This window comes from Alternaria postmessia (genome assembly GCF_024291825.1).
Source record: "Alternaria postmessia strain BMP 2775 chromosome Unknown scaffold_80, whole genome shotgun sequence".
Lineage (NCBI taxonomy): Eukaryota > Fungi > Ascomycota > Dothideomycetes > Pleosporales > Pleosporaceae > Alternaria > Alternaria postmessia.
In genome coordinates this window covers 72,664-90,572 of record NW_026260153.1, presented here as the reverse complement: position 1 = coordinate 90,572, position 17,909 = coordinate 72,664, and the positions used below count along the sequence as shown (strand labels likewise).

At 51.3% G+C, this 17,909-nt stretch overlaps 7 protein-coding genes and 1 non-coding gene across 8 annotated transcripts; 4 read left to right on the top strand and 4 right to left on the bottom strand.

The window, feature by feature from the left end:
- Positions 1-272: 272 nt before the first annotated feature.
- Positions 273-1,259, bottom strand: J4E82_009020 (uncharacterized protein; the record flags this gene model as incomplete). Its single annotated transcript, XM_051735249.1, has 2 exons — positions 273-760; positions 815-1,259. 2 exons carry the CDS (start codon positions 1,257-1,259, stop codon positions 273-275), a joined length of 933 nt encoding a protein of 310 aa, XP_051585003.1.
- Positions 1,260-3,377: 2,118 nt separating this feature from the next.
- J4E82_009019 (uncharacterized protein) lies at positions 3,378-3,782 on the top strand (the record flags this gene model as incomplete). Its single annotated transcript, XM_051735248.1, has 1 exon — positions 3,378-3,782. One exon carries the CDS (start codon positions 3,378-3,380, stop codon positions 3,780-3,782), a length of 405 nt encoding a protein of 134 aa, XP_051585002.1.
- A 2,480-nt stretch (positions 3,783-6,262) lies between these two features.
- On the top strand, positions 6,263-7,191 carry J4E82_009018 (uncharacterized protein; the record flags this gene model as incomplete). Its single annotated transcript, XM_051735247.1, has 2 exons — positions 6,263-6,477; positions 6,528-7,191. The coding sequence occupies 2 exons, from the start codon at positions 6,263-6,265 to the stop codon at positions 7,189-7,191; spliced, it is 879 nt and encodes a 292-aa protein (XP_051585001.1).
- A 438-nt stretch (positions 7,192-7,629) lies between these two features.
- On the bottom strand, positions 7,630-8,244 carry J4E82_009017 (uncharacterized protein; the record flags this gene model as incomplete). The annotated part of the gene is made up of 1 exon (XM_051735246.1): positions 7,630-8,244. The coding sequence occupies one exon, from the start codon at positions 8,242-8,244 to the stop codon at positions 7,630-7,632; it is 615 nt and encodes a 204-aa protein (XP_051585000.1).
- A 1,981-nt stretch (positions 8,245-10,225) lies between these two features.
- On the top strand, positions 10,226-10,312 carry J4E82_009016. The gene has a single exon. It is a non-coding gene; the product is annotated as a tRNA-Gly (tRNA).
- Positions 10,313-10,667: 355 nt separating this feature from the next.
- Positions 10,668-11,757, top strand: J4E82_009015 (uncharacterized protein; the record flags this gene model as incomplete). Its single annotated transcript, XM_051735245.1, has 3 exons — positions 10,668-10,711; positions 10,764-11,134; positions 11,195-11,757. The coding sequence occupies 3 exons, from the start codon at positions 10,668-10,670 to the stop codon at positions 11,755-11,757; spliced, it is 978 nt and encodes a 325-aa protein (XP_051584999.1).
- A 195-nt stretch (positions 11,758-11,952) lies between these two features.
- LYS3 (Saccharopine dehydrogenase [NADP(+), L-glutamate-forming]) lies at positions 11,953-13,573 on the bottom strand (the record flags this gene model as incomplete). The annotated part of the gene is made up of 5 exons (XM_051735244.1): positions 11,953-13,146; positions 13,197-13,314; positions 13,365-13,394; positions 13,448-13,508; positions 13,558-13,573. The coding sequence occupies 5 exons, from the start codon at positions 13,571-13,573 to the stop codon at positions 11,953-11,955; spliced, it is 1,419 nt and encodes a 472-aa protein (XP_051584998.1).
- Positions 13,574-16,966: 3,393 nt separating this feature from the next.
- Positions 16,967-17,602, bottom strand: J4E82_009013 (uncharacterized protein; the record flags this gene model as incomplete). The annotated part of the gene is made up of 2 exons (XM_051735243.1): positions 16,967-17,222; positions 17,310-17,602. The coding sequence occupies 2 exons, from the start codon at positions 17,600-17,602 to the stop codon at positions 16,967-16,969; spliced, it is 549 nt and encodes a 182-aa protein (XP_051584997.1).
- Between the last annotated feature and the right edge of the window lie 307 nt (positions 17,603-17,909).

Here is a 17,909-nt window from a genome sequence, read left to right as displayed (position 1 = left end):
CCAATTTTGTTTCTGAGATGAGTTCAGAAAAGCATTGTGAGAGCGTGTCATGAGACTGCACGACAAATACTCAGACAGCGCTACAGTCAAAACATCCGAAGCCAATGCCCATAGGCATATTTGGTCGTTTTAGAGCATATAGAACATTTGAGAATAAGGGCGATACTAGCCCGCAACCATCGGTCGCAACTAGATTCATCTAAACTACCCCAAAAGACATATCCTTCGTTTCATGATCTTGTTGTCATTACCACTACATCATTACGTCTCCCTTAACCCTGCATCTCAATACCACCAGATCCGTGAAGTACCTCACCAGTGCAGTACGACCCCAGCGGTGAAGCTAGATGCACATAGCATGTAGCCATCTCAACCGGCATGCCCGGCCTGTTCAACGGGCAAGCACCAACACCAAGCGAATCCATAGCATCCGCTGGGTTGTTCTTAGTAGCTGGCTGCAACGGAGTCCAGATGATACCCGGCGCAACAGCGTTCACGCGGATTCCGTTCGGCGCTTGCTGCTGCGCAAGACCACGGGTGAAAGTCGCGATGGCTCCCTTGGTGGATGCGTAGTCGAGGAGCATGGGGTTAGACATGTAGGCCGCGACGGAAGTGCTGTTTACGATGCAGTCGCCGCGCTTCATGTGCTTGAGTGCGTATTTGGACATGGCGAACATGGAGACGACGTTTGTCTGGAAGGTCTTCTCTGTTACGTCGAGGTCGATTTCTGTTATGTCTGTGCAGGCTTCTTGCATCGCAGCTGTTATACTGTTAGTATCATTCTCCAAACATGAACAAAGTAATGGGATCTTACCGTTGTTGACGAGGACGTTCAGCTTGCCGAACACCTTCATATGTTGCTCAACAGCCTGTTCGCAGTTCTTCCGCTCCCTCAAGTTGAATTGCATGAGGTTCGCCTTGCGACCAGCCTCCTCGACCTTCTTCTTGACATACTGTGCGTCCTCCTCTTCCTCGGGCAGATACACAATACTAACATCGGCGCCTTCTCTCGCGAATAGAATGGCTACAGCTCGTCCAATACCTGAGTCTCCGCCTGTGATCAATGCGGCCTTGCCCTGCATCAAGCCTCGGCCCTCATACTCCTTGAGGTACGGCTTCTGGTTCTCGTCCCAAAACTCAAGACGCGACCATTCTGCCTTTTGTTCGGTCTTCGCATCGAGACCTGGGCCACCTTCTTGGTTCTGAGGTGTGATCTCTGTGGACGGGTAGGCGGTAACGGGAGCCTTGTTGTCGCTCATCTTGAAGGTTGTGTGAGTAAAGGTACGTGTAATAGATCTGATTGAAAGAGGAGAGGTAATTGGCTTCCTGAAAATGAGGTTTGAAGATCTGGTGATTGTTCTGAACATTTCTGCCGATCGCAGAGGGTAATTGTAGGGGCGGGTTCTGGTGGGGTTAGGATTTGATAAGATCGTCATCGAACGTCATCGTTGAATGTACAACACCACGTCACGACGAAGAGTCTAGACTTGTGCTCTGGAGGGCGTATATTAACCGGTGCATAGAAGTACGATGGCGATGGCATGTCGTATGTGTGCGATACTCTAGTTGATTGATGGAAAGTTGCGCTCACTGCGCCCAAGGAGTTGTACCGCTCCACGGATGTACATGTGCGCGCATATTATCCCGCTTCGAACTGCAGTCGCGCGCTGGAACAGTAAGCGAGAATTGAGAGGAAGTCGAATGAAGTGAGCCAAAGTGCGAGCGATGACCGCGCGATGCCTAAGAGCGTGGAATTGATGGAGTCGGAGTCAGCAAAGAATGGCCCCACTTGTCACTCGGAGAAGGCGTCGCGTCGCGTCGCGTCGACAACTTCCTATGAGCCTAACCGCCCTTGGCGTCTTCAACGATGTTTCAAAGCTCTTTGACATAAACCTCCCACGACCAGGTCGCGGGTCGTTCTGCTGTCTCGTCGGCGACAATCTAGATGCCCACATTGGGATCCTGCTGTAGTAACACTGGGCGGTCATCGCATGCTGTTCTTTTAGCTCCAGTCTGGATTGCAGCTACGGACATATCAGCAATGAATCTCTGGGGCGAGCGTCTCTCACTCCTGTGTTATCCCCCAATTTGATCAACCCGCTTCAGATCCAGCCATCGGCCGAAGAGGTGCGTGGCAGCGTTCTTTGGAAGACGTCCTGAGAGTGATAAAAAGAGAGCAAGCTTCCAAGTATGTGTGGCTTACAGTGTGGAGTACGTATAGCCCCTGGTGACTTTCGCAGTGGATCTTGACCCCAACCTTCACGCATTATCAGGCCTGAGCACTTGGTCGTCTTACATCCTTGATCGATTGGAAACCTAGTCTCTCGAAGGCGAAGCCTCCGTTGCTGAACAACAAGCCGCTTATGACAACGATACTACAAAGAAAATCAAGATCCGTTCATGCAGCTGGGCTTTGGCAGAACTTGGATTGATTCGTTCCACCGTTCACCTGTTATCTACCTCCCCAGCGATCACTTCGCTATCGTAGCTCAAAGCGGGCCGAATCGCTCCGCCATTCCTGGTAATTACCCCACGCGGCTATAGTAGTCCTGATACCTGACTACATCCCGTCTCACCCCCTTTTCGACTCCGTATGGCACAGATCCTCCCTCTCAAAGCATAAATATTGCGCTGAAGTGCAGAAAGACAACAGATTCGAATTCTTTCCACAGCCAACTCGCAAGCGACTTGTCGATTCTCTCTTATCGCCATGGACCATCTAACGAGAAATGACTTGCTGAAAAGGAACTCGTCATCTTTAACGTATCGCTGCTACAAAAAAAGACATCGGCTACATCGCTGGCTGGCTCGCGTGGACGTCGAAACAATGCGGATACCTTGGAACTGATACTGAGTCGAGAGCACAACGGGATGCGGCCTTGAAGTCAGGGGACCAACGAGCATACCCTATAAGTATCGCTGAGTGTGTGGAAAATGGCTCGATTTATTGCTTCGTTCAATCCAAAGCTTGAGGTACCAGTGGCGCTCCCGCAACGTCGCAACGCGAGTCACTGACTTTGCTCGGACAACTTCGCCAGTGGTTACTAGCGGGTGAGAACGATGTGTACTTTGACTGATTCGCCATACTATCCACCTGTACGACCGTCTGGAACAACATAACGACATCTCTCAGAGGTAGTTCCATCTTCGAAGGTAATCAGGACGACCTAGACTCACCGACAGCATAGTAGTCTGTCTACCCGAAGCGGCGTCAGCGAGCGAACGCATGATAGCGGGCATGCCTATTTTCGAGGCAGTTTGGCAAACGATACAGCACACTATCTAAAGGCGAGTGTCAATTCAGAGGGGCAGCAGGATCTGGGCTGGTGATTTGGGATTGGCTAAGATTTTGCACTTGTGGTCCTGCGTTGATGCTCATGAACCTCGATATCTGCCCAAAGCGGGGAGAGGAGGAAAAGAAAGCATTCCGAGTGGGTAGAGCGGTCTGGCAGACGATGCAAGCATTTGCGACAATAACAAAGACGGCTCAGAACAGCGAGGATGGCGCAGATGAAATGAAAGACAGCGGGAAGCCAAGCCACGAAATGATCACAGATGAAGCCGAAGCCAGTGGGGATTCGGATGGTGAAGATGATAAAGGCGACAATTTTGAAGCAATACCGGATTATGGTAGTAGTTTCGGTGTTCAACAGGTTTCGGCGATGCTCGATACGCCTGCTCACCAGCGCGCTGGCCGCAACAAAAACATTGTCATTGTGGGTAGCCAGTTGTCAAAGCTGACGTATTCCTTTACCCGACGGAGGGTCCAGGACGACTGGTAGAGCGACTTCACCTGCGCCTGCGTCTGCGCCTCGCAGATCTTGTCGCGTAGAGTTACCACCTGCGCGCGAGAAAAAAAACATGTCTGCGCGATAGCTAAGAAAGAAGACGCACCCGAACTATGTGTATGGGACCTGGGTCGGTACGATGTGAGTGTGAGACCGATACTGAACATGAATACCAAAGCAGTAAGAGAGGAGCGCCAATGCTTGGGAGCATTATTCCAAAATATCGACTTCCCAGATCATGACATCAACGACGCTGTCGATGTAAGACGATTCATGATTGGAGATTTGGAAAAGGAAACACTGAAGAAATGAGCACAGATTTGCTGAGAAGATGCTGAGGTGGTGTAGCTTCTCACTGTATGTACTCGACCACAATCTTAGTACGTGTGTATTTGCTCACGACGCAATCAACGGTGTCGGAGCAATCGCCGTTGCAGCAACGGCATGACGACACTTTGAACGTACCGACTGCTGACAAGTGCTTCCTGGAAGTTCATCGAACTCGGGCCTCTCACCTTCGGTATTTCTTGCACTTCCAGGAGCTTTTTACTAAACCCTGCCGCGGACTGCAAGTCGAAGCGGTAGTGACGTCGTCGCATACCACAGAGTGCACCTTGAAAAGCTGCAGGAAACGTCGATCAAAGCCAGTGCGGTCGTAATATTGACGCTCACGATGGGATTTTCGTGGTAGCAGGGCAGAAAATCAATACTTGGGTGCATTTCTCGCCTGCAGAGCCGTGCCGGACGACGATCCTGCAGTCATTGTCGCAAAAGGCCCATGGGATCGCTCATAAAAAGAAATCACCATGCAGGCTGTCGAGAGCGGGGTGTCTCTAGATGAACAAGGAACATCTCGACGAACTTGCTTTTGATGTCCATGGAACAATCGTACGACTATTGGCCAACAGCAAGGCAGCAAATTGCAATGGAGAGCGCCACCAAATGATGCTGGGAAAACACCCGAATCTTCTAGGTGTAGATCAAGAAATTCTACGTTTGCCAGCATGTTTTCGCTTATTCAAACCGAAGAAAATGATGGCAACCAAGGCTGTTGCAGTACGGATATGATGGTAAAGAGGTGTCGGTATAACGGAGCGCTGGTTGGCCATTCGCGACATCACTGATCATTTTGCTATTTCGCTTTGACAAGTCCTACACGTAAGTAACTTTTGCCGACACCGCAACTATCCCGTACCGAGCGCTACTACGGCATCGTACACTTTGCAGGAAACGCTCGCATGCATCCGCATCGTCCGGATCACACGGGTGCACAACTCAAGGAGGAAGGTCAAGCCTGCTCGTGGCGACCTGTCGATCCCTGAGCGGAGTGCCAGCATCTGGACCACGGAGGAGGAAAAATACCAAGGCTTTTCGGCAGTGCTCATGCGTGTACCTCGTATTACCAGGAAGGCCAGAAAGCGTACTATGGCTACAATCTCAAATGTGTGTTCGGTGGGAGTTCGTCAGGGTGCATTCTTTGAAACATAGCACGACTTTCTCTCGAAACACCCGTACGTTTTCGTCGCAGAAGTGAACCACAGTTTGTGCATGCGCCCGGCATGTGTTGGGAGGCGATGGGCCTTGTCGATAGGCTGTTTATCGATAGCCCTCTGGTGGCTGAAACAGCGGCGCTGTGCGGCAGCGGAAGCCCCGTATCCACCCCTGCTTCCACGACTCACAGCCGAACGGCGATCCGACCACGAGAAAAACAGCCCAAGTCATTTCAAACGCAAATTCACATGACATCACAGCGATTTGATTCGTCGTTTTGGTTGATTTGGGTGATCTCGGTATTCTCCGAGATCCACCGAAATTCTTTGAGGCTTCTGTGTCCGGGCTTCGGTATACGAGAGTGCGTATGCCAACTCCACTCGGGGATGAGCATAGCACAGCAGGCTGAGACACCGACAGCGACGTGACAATATTAGCACGATGCAAAGGGAAGGGGTACGCATCGTCATCTTTACAGCTGACATACGCGCTCAGATGACAACCCACGGTAGCGAATGTGTTCTCCAACACGCCAGGCGAACCCAGTCGTCGTAACGAAGAGACTAGTCCTCTCGTACCTACATTAGCGTCAGGCACACTCTCCACATGCTGAGCGCCGGCGCAGCTCTATGGTCAGCACGACGCACGTCAAAGACATCAGAAGCGACCGTGCAAACCCCTCACGGCCGCCGGGAAAGGCGGGGCGAAAAGTAAGCGCCTCTGAAATGGTGTTCTGGACGTTGGCTGCATCTTGGCTTAGTCTTGCTGCAAGTGTTCATAAGGACTGCTCGCCCTTGCTCAACATGTCCTCCACGCTCTCAACAAGCAAGTCACACTCTCTTCAGTCATTCATTGACCAGTCATTCTTTCTATAGCCCGGTGCTATCAACGAGTCACTCACTTTCTTCACCTTCTTTAAACATATAACCACCCAAAAACTCTGACAAAGAAACGTCATCTTATAACCAACCAACATATCAACCATGTCTATGTCCAAGATTGTTCAGACCGGCGCTCTTGTAGCTGCCCTCATCTCCGCCGTGGCCGGCCACACCTCCGTCGAGAAGTTCGAGGCTGGAGGAAAGACTTACGAAGGTTTCCGTCAGGCCTCCAAGCAGGATCCTGGTAACAAGTCGCCTGCTTGGTGGACCAACCAGGGCTGGGGATATCAGCCCATCTATGGCAGCGAGCTGAACCAGTATGTCCACCACAGTAAAGTCTTCTTTCCATGTACTGACTGAATTCTAGGCCCGACATCATTGCCCACAAGGATGCCTCTCCTTCCCCATACACCGTCGAAGCCCCCGCTGGCGAGCCCGTAAAGTTCACCTGGCACCACGAAGGTACCTGCGGCGCCGGCGAGGAGGGCTGGGACTGCTCTCACCACGGCTGGACAGCCACCTACATGGCTCCTTGCAACGGCGACTGCAAGAACGTCGACAAGACCGAGCTTGAGTTCTTCAAGATCCACCAGAGCGCGCTCATCGACTACCGCAAGGGCCGCTACTCTTCCGGCGGCGACCCTCAAGGTGAGGTCGGCTACTGGGGCACCGACGCCATCTTCTACGACAACGGCAACACCCAGAGCGTCACTATCCCCAAGGAGATCCCTAGTGGCAACTACGTCCTCAGGACTGAGGTTGTTTCCATCCACAACAACGGCCCTGTCAGCAACCGCCAGTTCTGGCCTCAGGCCTTCAACATCAAGGTCACCGGCGGTGACGACAGCCAGAAGGTGCCCGCTGGAAAGAAGGGTACCGAGCTGTACCACTCCAGCGACGAGCTCCTCCAGTGGGACCTCTACTGGCACAAGGCTGGTGAGACCATCCAGGATGCGCCTGGCCCCAGGCTCGCCTCTGTCGCTTCCGTCACCAAGCGTGCTCACGCCCGTGACTTCACTGCTTCTGCTTAGGCACCTCTTTTTACTCTTTCTTCTTCTTTCTCCATCTGCTTAGGGATGGCTGGTCGCATGCTACAGGAACTTAGCTACGCGGTTTACAAAAGGTGTATATGGGCATAGGTTGGGGTTTAGAGGCTATCGGGACTGGGACTTGGGCTTTCTTCTTCTACACCATCGATTTTCGGTGGATTGGGTCTTTCGGACACGACGGCTGTGCTACGACCATTTACGATTCACTTCTTGGATACCTTTAGGCATTGTGACAAATGCATGTTTTGAGCAATGCGCTCACCCTACAATTATTCCCATGTTTGCAGTCTCGTGATGATGTGCATTTATACCTAGCAGCCTTGAGCGAGCTATACACTGTCTACGGTCTTCTATCAAAGACTCCTCAAATCCAACCCCTTCACCACGCGCAATCGGTATCCAGAGGAGGCAGAACCTGCTCTACAAGATGTACACTCGAGCCGTACTATGGTAGTATTCGCTCGGGATCTTCACGCCTCCTCTGTCGTCGACCCAGTTAACGCTCATAGTCCACGCATGGAGGCGCATCATCAATATCCACCATATGTCTTCAAACGAGATGTTCTTCTCGGGACCATTGAAGTCATACCTCTCCATCTCTTCCACAAATTTGGGTATATTGTCAGCGTAAATGTAAGCGCGTTCTTTGAAGACTGGGTCTAGATTGTTCGGAAGCGAATCTGTTCCCCGTGCCACATTGTTCTTGATATTCTCCTCGGCTTGTTCGACACTGCGCGCATTGATGGAGATGTGCACACGTACGAGTATTCTGTATATAAGAAAGTAGTAGTCTGCATTGACGGCCTCGAAGCACTTATCAAGATATGCTGTTGTGTCGTCAAACGCCTTCTTGAAGAAAGCGACCTGAGAATCTGATATCGTTTGAACCCGGTAGTTACTCACGAAATGCTTGGAACTCTGTACCTCCCAGTTGTCGTAGAACTGCAGCACTAGCTTACGCGCATCTGAGAGCAATGACACCTGCTTTCCAAGCCCCGACCTCCAAACGTTACGTGACTCGGGTCTTTCACCCATTGTCGTTAATGGAAACGGAAATGGGTTGTCGATTGTATTTGTTGGGAGGTTCCGAAGGGGGATCCAGTCGCACCATAATCCTATGATGTCCGTAAACCCGGGAAGTCTTTGAGCAGGATCCTTGTGCAATAAACTTGCTTCTAAAGCTACCTTTGCATCACCATTTATTTTGAGACACGAAAATGGTTGCTTGAGTTCCAAATCCGAGGGTGATTGTGTGTTCCTCAAATGTAAATCCCGATAGCCGCCCATCCATAACTGGCTTCCATGGATAGGTATGATCCCGCATGTCATCTTATATTTGTAAGCCAAAGTTCCAATCAAGTAAGGATTTATGACACATCGTAAACGGTCTAACGTCGGATTGGGCGCTCCAGCGCTAGTGGCTCAGGAATTGACCTGCCGTTCGACAAGGCTGCTCACACATTGATGTATTCATAGATGAACATGACGTACCTTGTCAGCAGCGATACTGAACATACGGCTTTCACTGTTCCGGGAGTCGATATTCGTACTCCCGCTATATTCCACGACTAGCCCCATCCCGCGCACTATCGATGTGGAGAAGCTTCGACCGCTGCCACTTGCACGCATCTTGCCTTCATCGAGTCGGAAGTCTGACCATGTCATACCCAGCCGATATGCCATCGTGATTAGACAGCCAATTGTAGTGCTAGAGACTGGTCGCACGATATCCGGTGGCATGAAGTCCCAAGAACGGGTTTTCCCTATACAGGTCCCATCCGTATCAGTTTATGTCTCACGTACACTTCGAACCTTGGAAACATACTCGTGATACAAATGGGTGCTAGATAATTCTCCCACTGCTCGGAAAGCATGTCGTCGGTCATAAAGCGGGTATTGGTGGAAGATTGACCGCGGTGGATGTCGTCCAATAAAGTTACCCACGTAGGAACGTCTTCCCCTGCACTGTCTATGTGTTTATGAGCTTTCTGTTTAGTCGTCCCAGCTTTTGTGAAATCTACCTAGAGCACGTTGGGATACTTTGTCAGGACAGAAAGTACCCAGGCGTGATTCCAAAGTACCCAGAAGTGCTACTCGGTAGTGAGAAGGGACCAAGTAGCGTGAGTTTACCCTGTACAGAGACCAAGGAAACTTCGGAAGGGGCTTCTCCTGGTCCAATAAAAAAGACACGCGCTTATTGTGATGCAAAATTGGCTCGATTAAGAAATGAGGTGTCGTGACCTTGACTTCATATCGAAATGAGCTCCTACTTAAATCAGCACATCTGAGCCCGATCTTGGTGCGGCCGGTACATGATCAGCACACTCACCACCGGAACTTCAATTCTACCAGTTTGTACCAATCTCCAATGACAGACGGCTGCCATCTCCGGTATCCATCTGCAGTTGAAAACAGTTGGGCGATAAGTTGACCGGCTGCGATGACCAAGGCTGAGATCGCTATAGCCAACGCGGCTGTCGCCACATTGGTTTCGCTGACCATATCGCGGTGTGTTTGATGACGAACAATGTATATATCTTTTAGGATATCGGTATGAATAACTCTAAACAGTTGTAAGGTCAAAGCTGTGGAGAGTGAGGAATTGTCAAGTCATCAGGCTGAGATTTTGATGAGCTGAGATGAACTGTCAGTCTGCTCGCTCATGCAAGCCATCGCCTACGCATGGAGTCTGGCTTGTTTTGGCCCCTATCGTTTGTCTTTCATGAAAAGGTCTTAGATTGTATGCAGCGTTCTAATTCGATCCGAGACCGCTGTTATGCGGAGGAGCCACCACCCCTGGAGACCTGTCAAGGTAAGCGCCAGCACCCCGCTCCTGTCGTCTCGTCCCACCTCAGCCCCGCCATCAGCATGTTCCGGCTACGCAGAGGAGCTGTTGAAGCTGTTGAATCGTTCGATATGTTACTTCCTCATCATGGTCATGCTGTCGGCTCCCTGTTTTGGAACTTTTGATAGCTATATAAATATTGTTTGTCCTAAGTTAGCTAATCATGACACCGCGATGATGGTTTAAGGGTAAAATCCAAGCTTCCCACGCTCTATACGTTGCCTGCTTGGGCTCCGGGTTCGAGTCCCGGTCGTCGCAAAACCTCATAATTTTTGCTCTTGACGTTTGCTCTTGATGTGTTCGTGAAGGTCGACTGTCTGTCCGACTCAAGTGTCTCGAAGAAGAAGGGCTTCTCTTTTTGCCTGACCACTCGTCAGGGCAATTCTCAAACAGCGTCGTGAGAAAGAAGCATATCGTCCTGAAGGGAAGTCAGTGGTAAACAGAACATGCTAATAAATATTGTGCGAAAGAAGTTGGACTCGACCATGCGGCTGATGTGGGGTTCAGCAGCCGCCCGTAGCGCTGCGTCATCGCTCCCGAACACCATCCAGAAGCTCACAGGGCTTCAACAACACCAGAGCAACTCCCCACCTTAGCCACTCGACCACCCAACATGGCCTCCAAAATCGAGAAGACGCTCGCGCGACAACGCGAAAAGTGACAGGTCCCGTTCTTATCGCACATAGCGCACATCACTAACCCCACCCAGAATCGCAGAAGGCCAATTCTACGAAGCCCACCAACAACTCCGCGTAATCGCTTCCCGCTACACAAAAGCCTCAGACTGGGCGTCTGCAACCTCCATCCTCCACTCTGGCGCGCTGTCCCTCCTCCAAGCAGGTCAAGGCGGCTCAGGCGGCGACCTCTGCATATTCCTCCTCGATGTGTACAACAAAGGGGAAGTGAAGGTAGATGCAGAGAGCAAAGGACGACTACTAGGCCTTCTACGTGCCTTCCCCAAGGATGAGCCTACAAAGAAGAAGTTCGTGGGTGAGATGGTAGCGTGGAGCAGTCGATTTGGCGATTACCCAGCTGGTGACCCAGAAATACACCACGTCGCTGGAGGACTATACGCAGAGGGTATGCACAAACTTAACCCCCATAACACTATCAGAGGATACTGATGCAACGACCAAACAGATCTCGAGCCCTACGAAGCAGAACGCCACCTCCTCCTCGGCACCCAAGACAGCGCCTCAACCCTCTCCTCCCTCCACTACTCGTGGTACACATCCGACGCCCCGCACACCGCGCCCCTCTACGCAGCCCGCGGCATCCTACCGTACCTCCTAACCGGCAACCTACGCGCTGCGAACAAACACTACCTCCTCTTCACCTCCTCGCTGCAAAAAGCGCCGAACCCGCCTACCCAGCCCGTCAGCACAAAGTCCTCCGACTTCCGTGTATACCCCTCATTACCGTTGTTGAACTTCCTCGGATTGTTGCTGTTGAGCGTGGAGAGGGGCGATCCGAGTTTGTGGAGGCAGCTCAAGAGCCATTATGCGGGGGATCTCAAGGAGGTGAACTGGAACGAGGCGTTGGATCAGATTGGCGAAATGTACTTTGGAATCAAGATCCCGAGGCAGGGGAACCCCATGTTTGACATGTTGGGGAGTATGTTCGGGGGAGGTATGGGAGGAGGAGGTGCGGCGGCGCCGAAGAAGGCTGTTGGTGGTAGGCCGCCGGCTGCTGGTCTGGATTAAGGAAGGAATTACAAAGAGGTGGCGTAGAGACGAATGCGATATCACAATAGGAAAAGATACCACTTTCAGAAGAGAATCTAGTCATGGAAGCGATTGATGTTTTCATTCAGTCATCTCAAAGCTCATTGGCTTTTGTCTATACCATATCATGATCACCGCTTATCTGCCTTCCATTGTGCATCATAGGCGACTTCCTTACAAAGGAACAGTCTTCTCCTTGAACACAACACCATACTGCTCCTCAAGTGTCTTCATCAATGGGGCGCAGATCTCTGGGCTCATGGGAGCCAGGATACCCTTCTCGCTCAGGGTGCCGTCAAGCACCTGCTGGACGGCAACAGCACAGGGTACACCGACAAGCTTAGCCATGGCGGAGTAACCCTTCGGGTCACCGTAGTCGGCTAGTGTGCAGGTACGGACAGACTTGCTGCCGTCCTTGTTCTCAATCTCGAACCTGTGCTGGAGCATGACCATGTCACGCTCGTCGTTCTCGTACTGCATCTTCTTCTCGAGAGTAGCGCAGAGGGTGTCGAGAGGGTTACCACGGGCCTCAATCTGCTCGTCGGAGATGAGACCAATCCAGCGGAGACCGGTGATGATGCGGTCCTTCTCTTCTGTGCTAGCGAACTTTGTCTTTGAGGAGATGGCCCAGATAAGGTCCTCGTCCTTGTCGCCGGATGCGCCAATGATCTTGGCGGTGGCATCGCGCCATGTGCGCTTCTCGCCCTCCTTGAGGAAGTCCTTGGGGTCCTCGGACAGGAAACCAATGTCGACGAGGCACTTGATGTACTCTGGGAAACCTTGGTATCTCAGTGTGCCGCGGATGATGGTCTGGCACTCGGGAATGTTGTAGCGCTCCTTGTAGGGGGTGGAGTCACGGTTGGGGTACGCGACAAAAGCGTAGCCGGGGTAGATGAAGTATGGCTTCGCCTCAGCCATGAGCTCGGGGCCCTCAACAGACTTGACCTTGCCATCTTGGTAGAAAGCAGCCTGGTTACGGAGTGCGAGAAGCACACCGCGCGAGCTCCAGGAGAACTTGTAACCGAGCGGGTTGTCTGAGCACTCTGGTGCGGGGAGACCACCGCAGTATGACTTGAATGACAGGATCTTGCCACCGGCCTTGTGGACCTCGTCGATGGTAAGGACGGCAGAGAGATGGTCGACACCGGGGTCTACACCAATCTCGTTCATGACGGTGATACCAGCCTCCTTGGCTTGTGCGTCGAGCTCCATCATCGCTGGGGAGACGTAGGAGGTTGTGACGACGTTCTTCTTCTTGCGGATTGCCGACTTGATGACGGTCGCGTGGAATGTGTAGGGGATGAGGGAGATTACGACGTCGACCTTGGCGACTTCAGCGTCGAGAGCGTCGGCATCGTTGACATCGAGCTGGGATTCGTTAGCATTAAGCAATGCAGATACGAGCGATGTGGTCGTACGCTGATGGCGTTGGTGTTGGGGATACCCTTGGCCAGGTCTTGAGCCTTCTGGAGAGTACGGCATGCTACTGTGACCTTGACACCGGACTTTGCGAGGACGTCAACAGTGGGTCGTGTGCTGTGGTTGTCAGTTCTATGGATACTGAAGTTGGTTGATGAACGACTTACACGAAACCAGCACCAAGCAACAGAGCGGTCCTACCCCCCAATTAGCCAAATTCTACCAGAATAAATATTCAGCGAGCACCTACTTTCCGCTGTATGCTCCAGCAGCAGCCCCGCTGACGTTGCCCATAAGGTTCTGAACTTTGTCTATGCCATCAATTAGTCGAAGTTCGCCTCAATCATGCTCTTGACTTACTTGTGATGGCCTCCATGTTGTGTGATTTGAGAGTAATTGCCAAGATGCGAAAAAGTTTGGGGAAGATTATATCTTTGGCGTTGACTCCGGATCGGAGTAGAGAGAAATCGGCGGGGTTACTCCGTCATCGCTCCAGAAAGTGGGGCGCGCGCGGCGCGTCGCGCAGATCATTGGCTTCTGCAAAGCCATGAACGTTCCGAACTTAACCAAATTCTAGATGTTTCGCGCGTTGAGATATGTGAAAAACCAACTCTCTCTGCTGTGATTGCTGGATATGACATCGGCGGTTGTGTATGCACTTCAGTGGAATATCCTGCTGTGTACACTCGACAACGATCAATACGTCCGACCTCAAACCTCATTGCTTCTGTTCGGTACGTAGAAGTTCAAGCTAAAGGCACCCATGTCACACCGGAAACACATGCAATCATGGTTTTCCCAATTCACTGTAGCTGTTTGATCATGGCGCTTCAATCTCAAACATTTGAACCTCACAAGGGAAAGTGGGTCCCATGAGCCGCGCCAAGTCAGCTAAGTTGCTTCCGCATTAGCGCTATTTCCACCGACTTGCCAGGTACGCGTTTCATATGCGACGACGACGAGCAACATCAACCACAACATCAGAACAGAACTAGACATAGCTACGACCATTGTGACCTGATCTTCGTTCGATACTTGACGTGTTTTGCGATCGGACGCGACATCTCGTACCAGGCAACCGCCATCATGCCTTCAGCCGTGGACCCTGATGATGACTTGTGGATGGCCATCAAACAAGTAGATGACCCCAAAATACATGTGTATGTGCTATACGTTCTGACGGAAATAGATCTCCCAATCATCCGTGGGATCAGATTACATCGACCAGCTGATCCCCATCATGAAGGACCCACGCTACTCAAACCAGCTACAAATCACATTTGACCGCTATGCCAACGATCGCGAAAGCGAGATTGAGCGGATATGCAATGCGAATCACCAAGATTTCGTCAGTTCAGTCGACTCACTACTTAGAATACGAGACCAGACTGTGCAGATGAGTGGCGAGATCCTGCAGCTCAACGAGTCGATCCAAGAGAGCATTGAGAAGCTGGCGGAGCAGAAGAAAGCTCTCGTTGATTCGCGAGGCGTGCGTCAAAACATCGATGAAGCATCTCAAGCCCTGAACGCGTGTTTAAACGTACTGCGAATCGCCAATGCGGTCCAAGATATGCTGAGGGAAAAGAACTACTATGCAGCATTACGAGCGCTAGACGAGCTGCAGACGATCCATTTGAAGGAGATCAACCGCTTTAAGATCGCCAATTTGATCGAAAAATCTATACCGCAAACCCAAGAACAGATCAGAGAAGCAGTCAAGAACGATCTGAGTACATGGCTCTACCGCATTCGCGAGTCGGCACAATTCTTGGGCGAGGTCTCATTTTACTACACCGATGTACGGAGGACGCGCAACCAAGAGCGCGCCGAGGCCGACCAACGCTTCTCGAAGTTCAAACTGAACTCAGCAATCGAACTTGTAGCCGACGAGACAGACGAGTTCGATGTGCTAAATAACGAGGAAGCTGGAAACGAGACAGACTTCTCGCCGTTGTTCGAGGCGATGCACATTAACGAGACGCTCGGCAAGAGCGATCAATTCAGATTAGAATACGCCTCGGATCGAAGAACTCAGAAAGACCTCATTATACCGAACAAGCTCAACTTGCTCGATGAGGAGTGCGGCGACTTGAGCAGCTTGTTAGAGAGCATTGCTGGTTATGCGATCATCGAGAAGGCTACTATGTCGAAGACTCTCAACCTGCGGTCACAAGCTGATGTACGAAAAACTTGCTCATTTGCGTAAAGCATCGCTAACGCGGGTACAGGTCGACGAATTATGGGACTCAATGTGTCAAAGCGCCATCAATCTCATCACTAGCCAACTCCACACCGTCGAGAACGACGAGCTGCTCCTAAAGATCAAGGGCCGTATTGCGCTTTTTATGCTGACAATGGAGGTTCGTCACGTCCCAACATCATCACTGCATTACATGCGCTAACCACATTCGCAGAAATGGGGCTACTCCGTATCCGCAATGAACGACCTTCTCTTAACGCTCTTCTCCAAATACTCCACCCTCCTCAAACACCGCTTCAGCGAGGACTTCCTCGAGATTGTACACACCGACGACTACATGCCTATGCCGATCAACTCGAGCGAAGAGTATGATAAGGTTGTCTCAGTATCCTGGTATAACCCTCCGGCTTCTAACGAACCACTCACATTCCCATGTGTTCTACCGTTCTCTCAGATGTACCCGCTATGTTGCATCGACATTCGGAATTTCTTGAATCAAATCTACCTGTTCAGCGACGACTACTTCCAGAAGAGCAGTATTATTGATGAGACGCTGAGGACGAGCCTGGATGAGCTACTGTGCGAGAAAGTCTGTGGTAGTCTCATAGAAAAGCTCGCCAGTCAATATCCAGGACAGATTGTCCAAATCTTGACTAATCTGGAACACTTCGAGAATGCTTGCGTGGAGCTACAAGATTTGCTCTTCGAAGCGCGCTCTTCGCCATCAGCGACAGGCCCTATCGTCCTTGCGGCGACGGAACGTTTCGCGAAAGCCAAGAATACTGCCTCAAACCGTGTGTTCGAGCTCGTAAACAGCAAGATCGACGACCTGATCGAAACGGCAGAGTACGATTGGATGGCTACCAAACCGCAGACTGAACCTTCGACATACATGTTGGAGCTGACTAGGTATCTCTCCAACATAATGTCTTCGGTGCTTTTAGCCCTGCCGACAGAGATTAAGGAGTTTATCTACTTTGATGCCTTGTCACATGCTTCCACCGCCATCCTCGACCTCCCCCTCGCCGATAACATCAAGCGCATCTCCCCTGCTGCTGTCGCTACCCTAGCCGCCGACACCACCTTTTTGAGCGAATTCGTCAGCTCGCTCAACAACCCTATCTTGATGGAGAATTTGGACGAGTTGACACAGACTGTAGCGCTGATGGGCACGGATAACGAATTGGAGTTCTACGACATCGCGCAAAGGAACAAGAAGTATAGCAAGGTTGACCAAATCAAGGGCGCCGTTCTACTGGAGAAGGTACAAGAGGGGGCACAGATCGCAGCACAGAGCCCAACGGTAACCACTGGTAGGGAGCGCTTCGGTACTATAGGTTCTAGGTTCGGTATTCGGTAGAGTGGGAGTTGCATATATCCGCATAGGGTTTACCAGCAAGAAAAACGCCAGAATACGCGAGACAGGAAGCATCGAATACATTCTATGACTTGTTACAAACTCTCCAAACGCCGTGAAGACAGCCAGGCCCGACCATCAGGTATCATCCCATATCCGTCGCTGATAGTATATATATACATGCATGAACTCAAACGCGAGACTCGAACCATTTACTCGTCGTCATCCTCCTCCTCTCTCGCGATAACAACGCCTTCATCCCACCCCTCCCCCTCGTCCAATGCCCCACTAAACTCATCCGCCAAGGCTAGTTCGTCACTCGCGCTCAAAACACCTTTGACATCGCTTGAAGCGATTTCCTCGTAAACAGCCGTTATACCGGTAATTCTGCATACGCGAGCTACACTCGCCATCATAACGAGGCCAAGCATGGCGAACGGTCCCACAGCAACTAGTTGACTGAACTGACTACGGAATAATTAGCACCCATTAAACTCGATGCATCTTCCAAGCGGAATTGGGAGAGGTTTGGAAGGATAAGAATGGCAAACATACTAGTACCACGTATGCACGGCTCCGCGATCCCAAAACCTCAATCGCGCTTCGACTTTGCCTTCGCGCTCTTTTGCGGGGCCGTGCAGAAGATCTTGAAGCAGGAGGGTGATTTGCTTGCGGAATCCGTGGAGACTTTTCCACCATGTGCTGCGTTGGTGCTGGTTTCGGTTGCGCGCGAAGATGTTGTTGAGCAGGGTGTGGATGTCGTGCAGCTGGGCTATATCATGGGGAGATGCTTTCATCAAGGCTGTTGCTGTGATGGCCGGGGTGGGAGTAGTGTTAGATGAGGCCATGATTGACGGGTTGGGTGGGTGGTGTGGGAGGGTGGATGTTGCTGTTGCCATTTTTGGGGTAGGCAGGGAGATATTTTATGGATTGCGGATTTGCTGGGTAAGGCGGGTTTCTGAGAGCGTGAAGAAACACAGGCGCTGCTGTCTTGGAATTGGTGTGTTGTTGGTTTGGGGCGGATATACGCTGCCGTGTTCTGTATAGAGCCGCGGATATGGGGTATGTGCGTGCGTTGAACTGAATGTCGTATCCACGAAGGGTAATATTACAAGTTCAATACAAGCAACTATGCGCGAAAGTGGCTAAACTGGG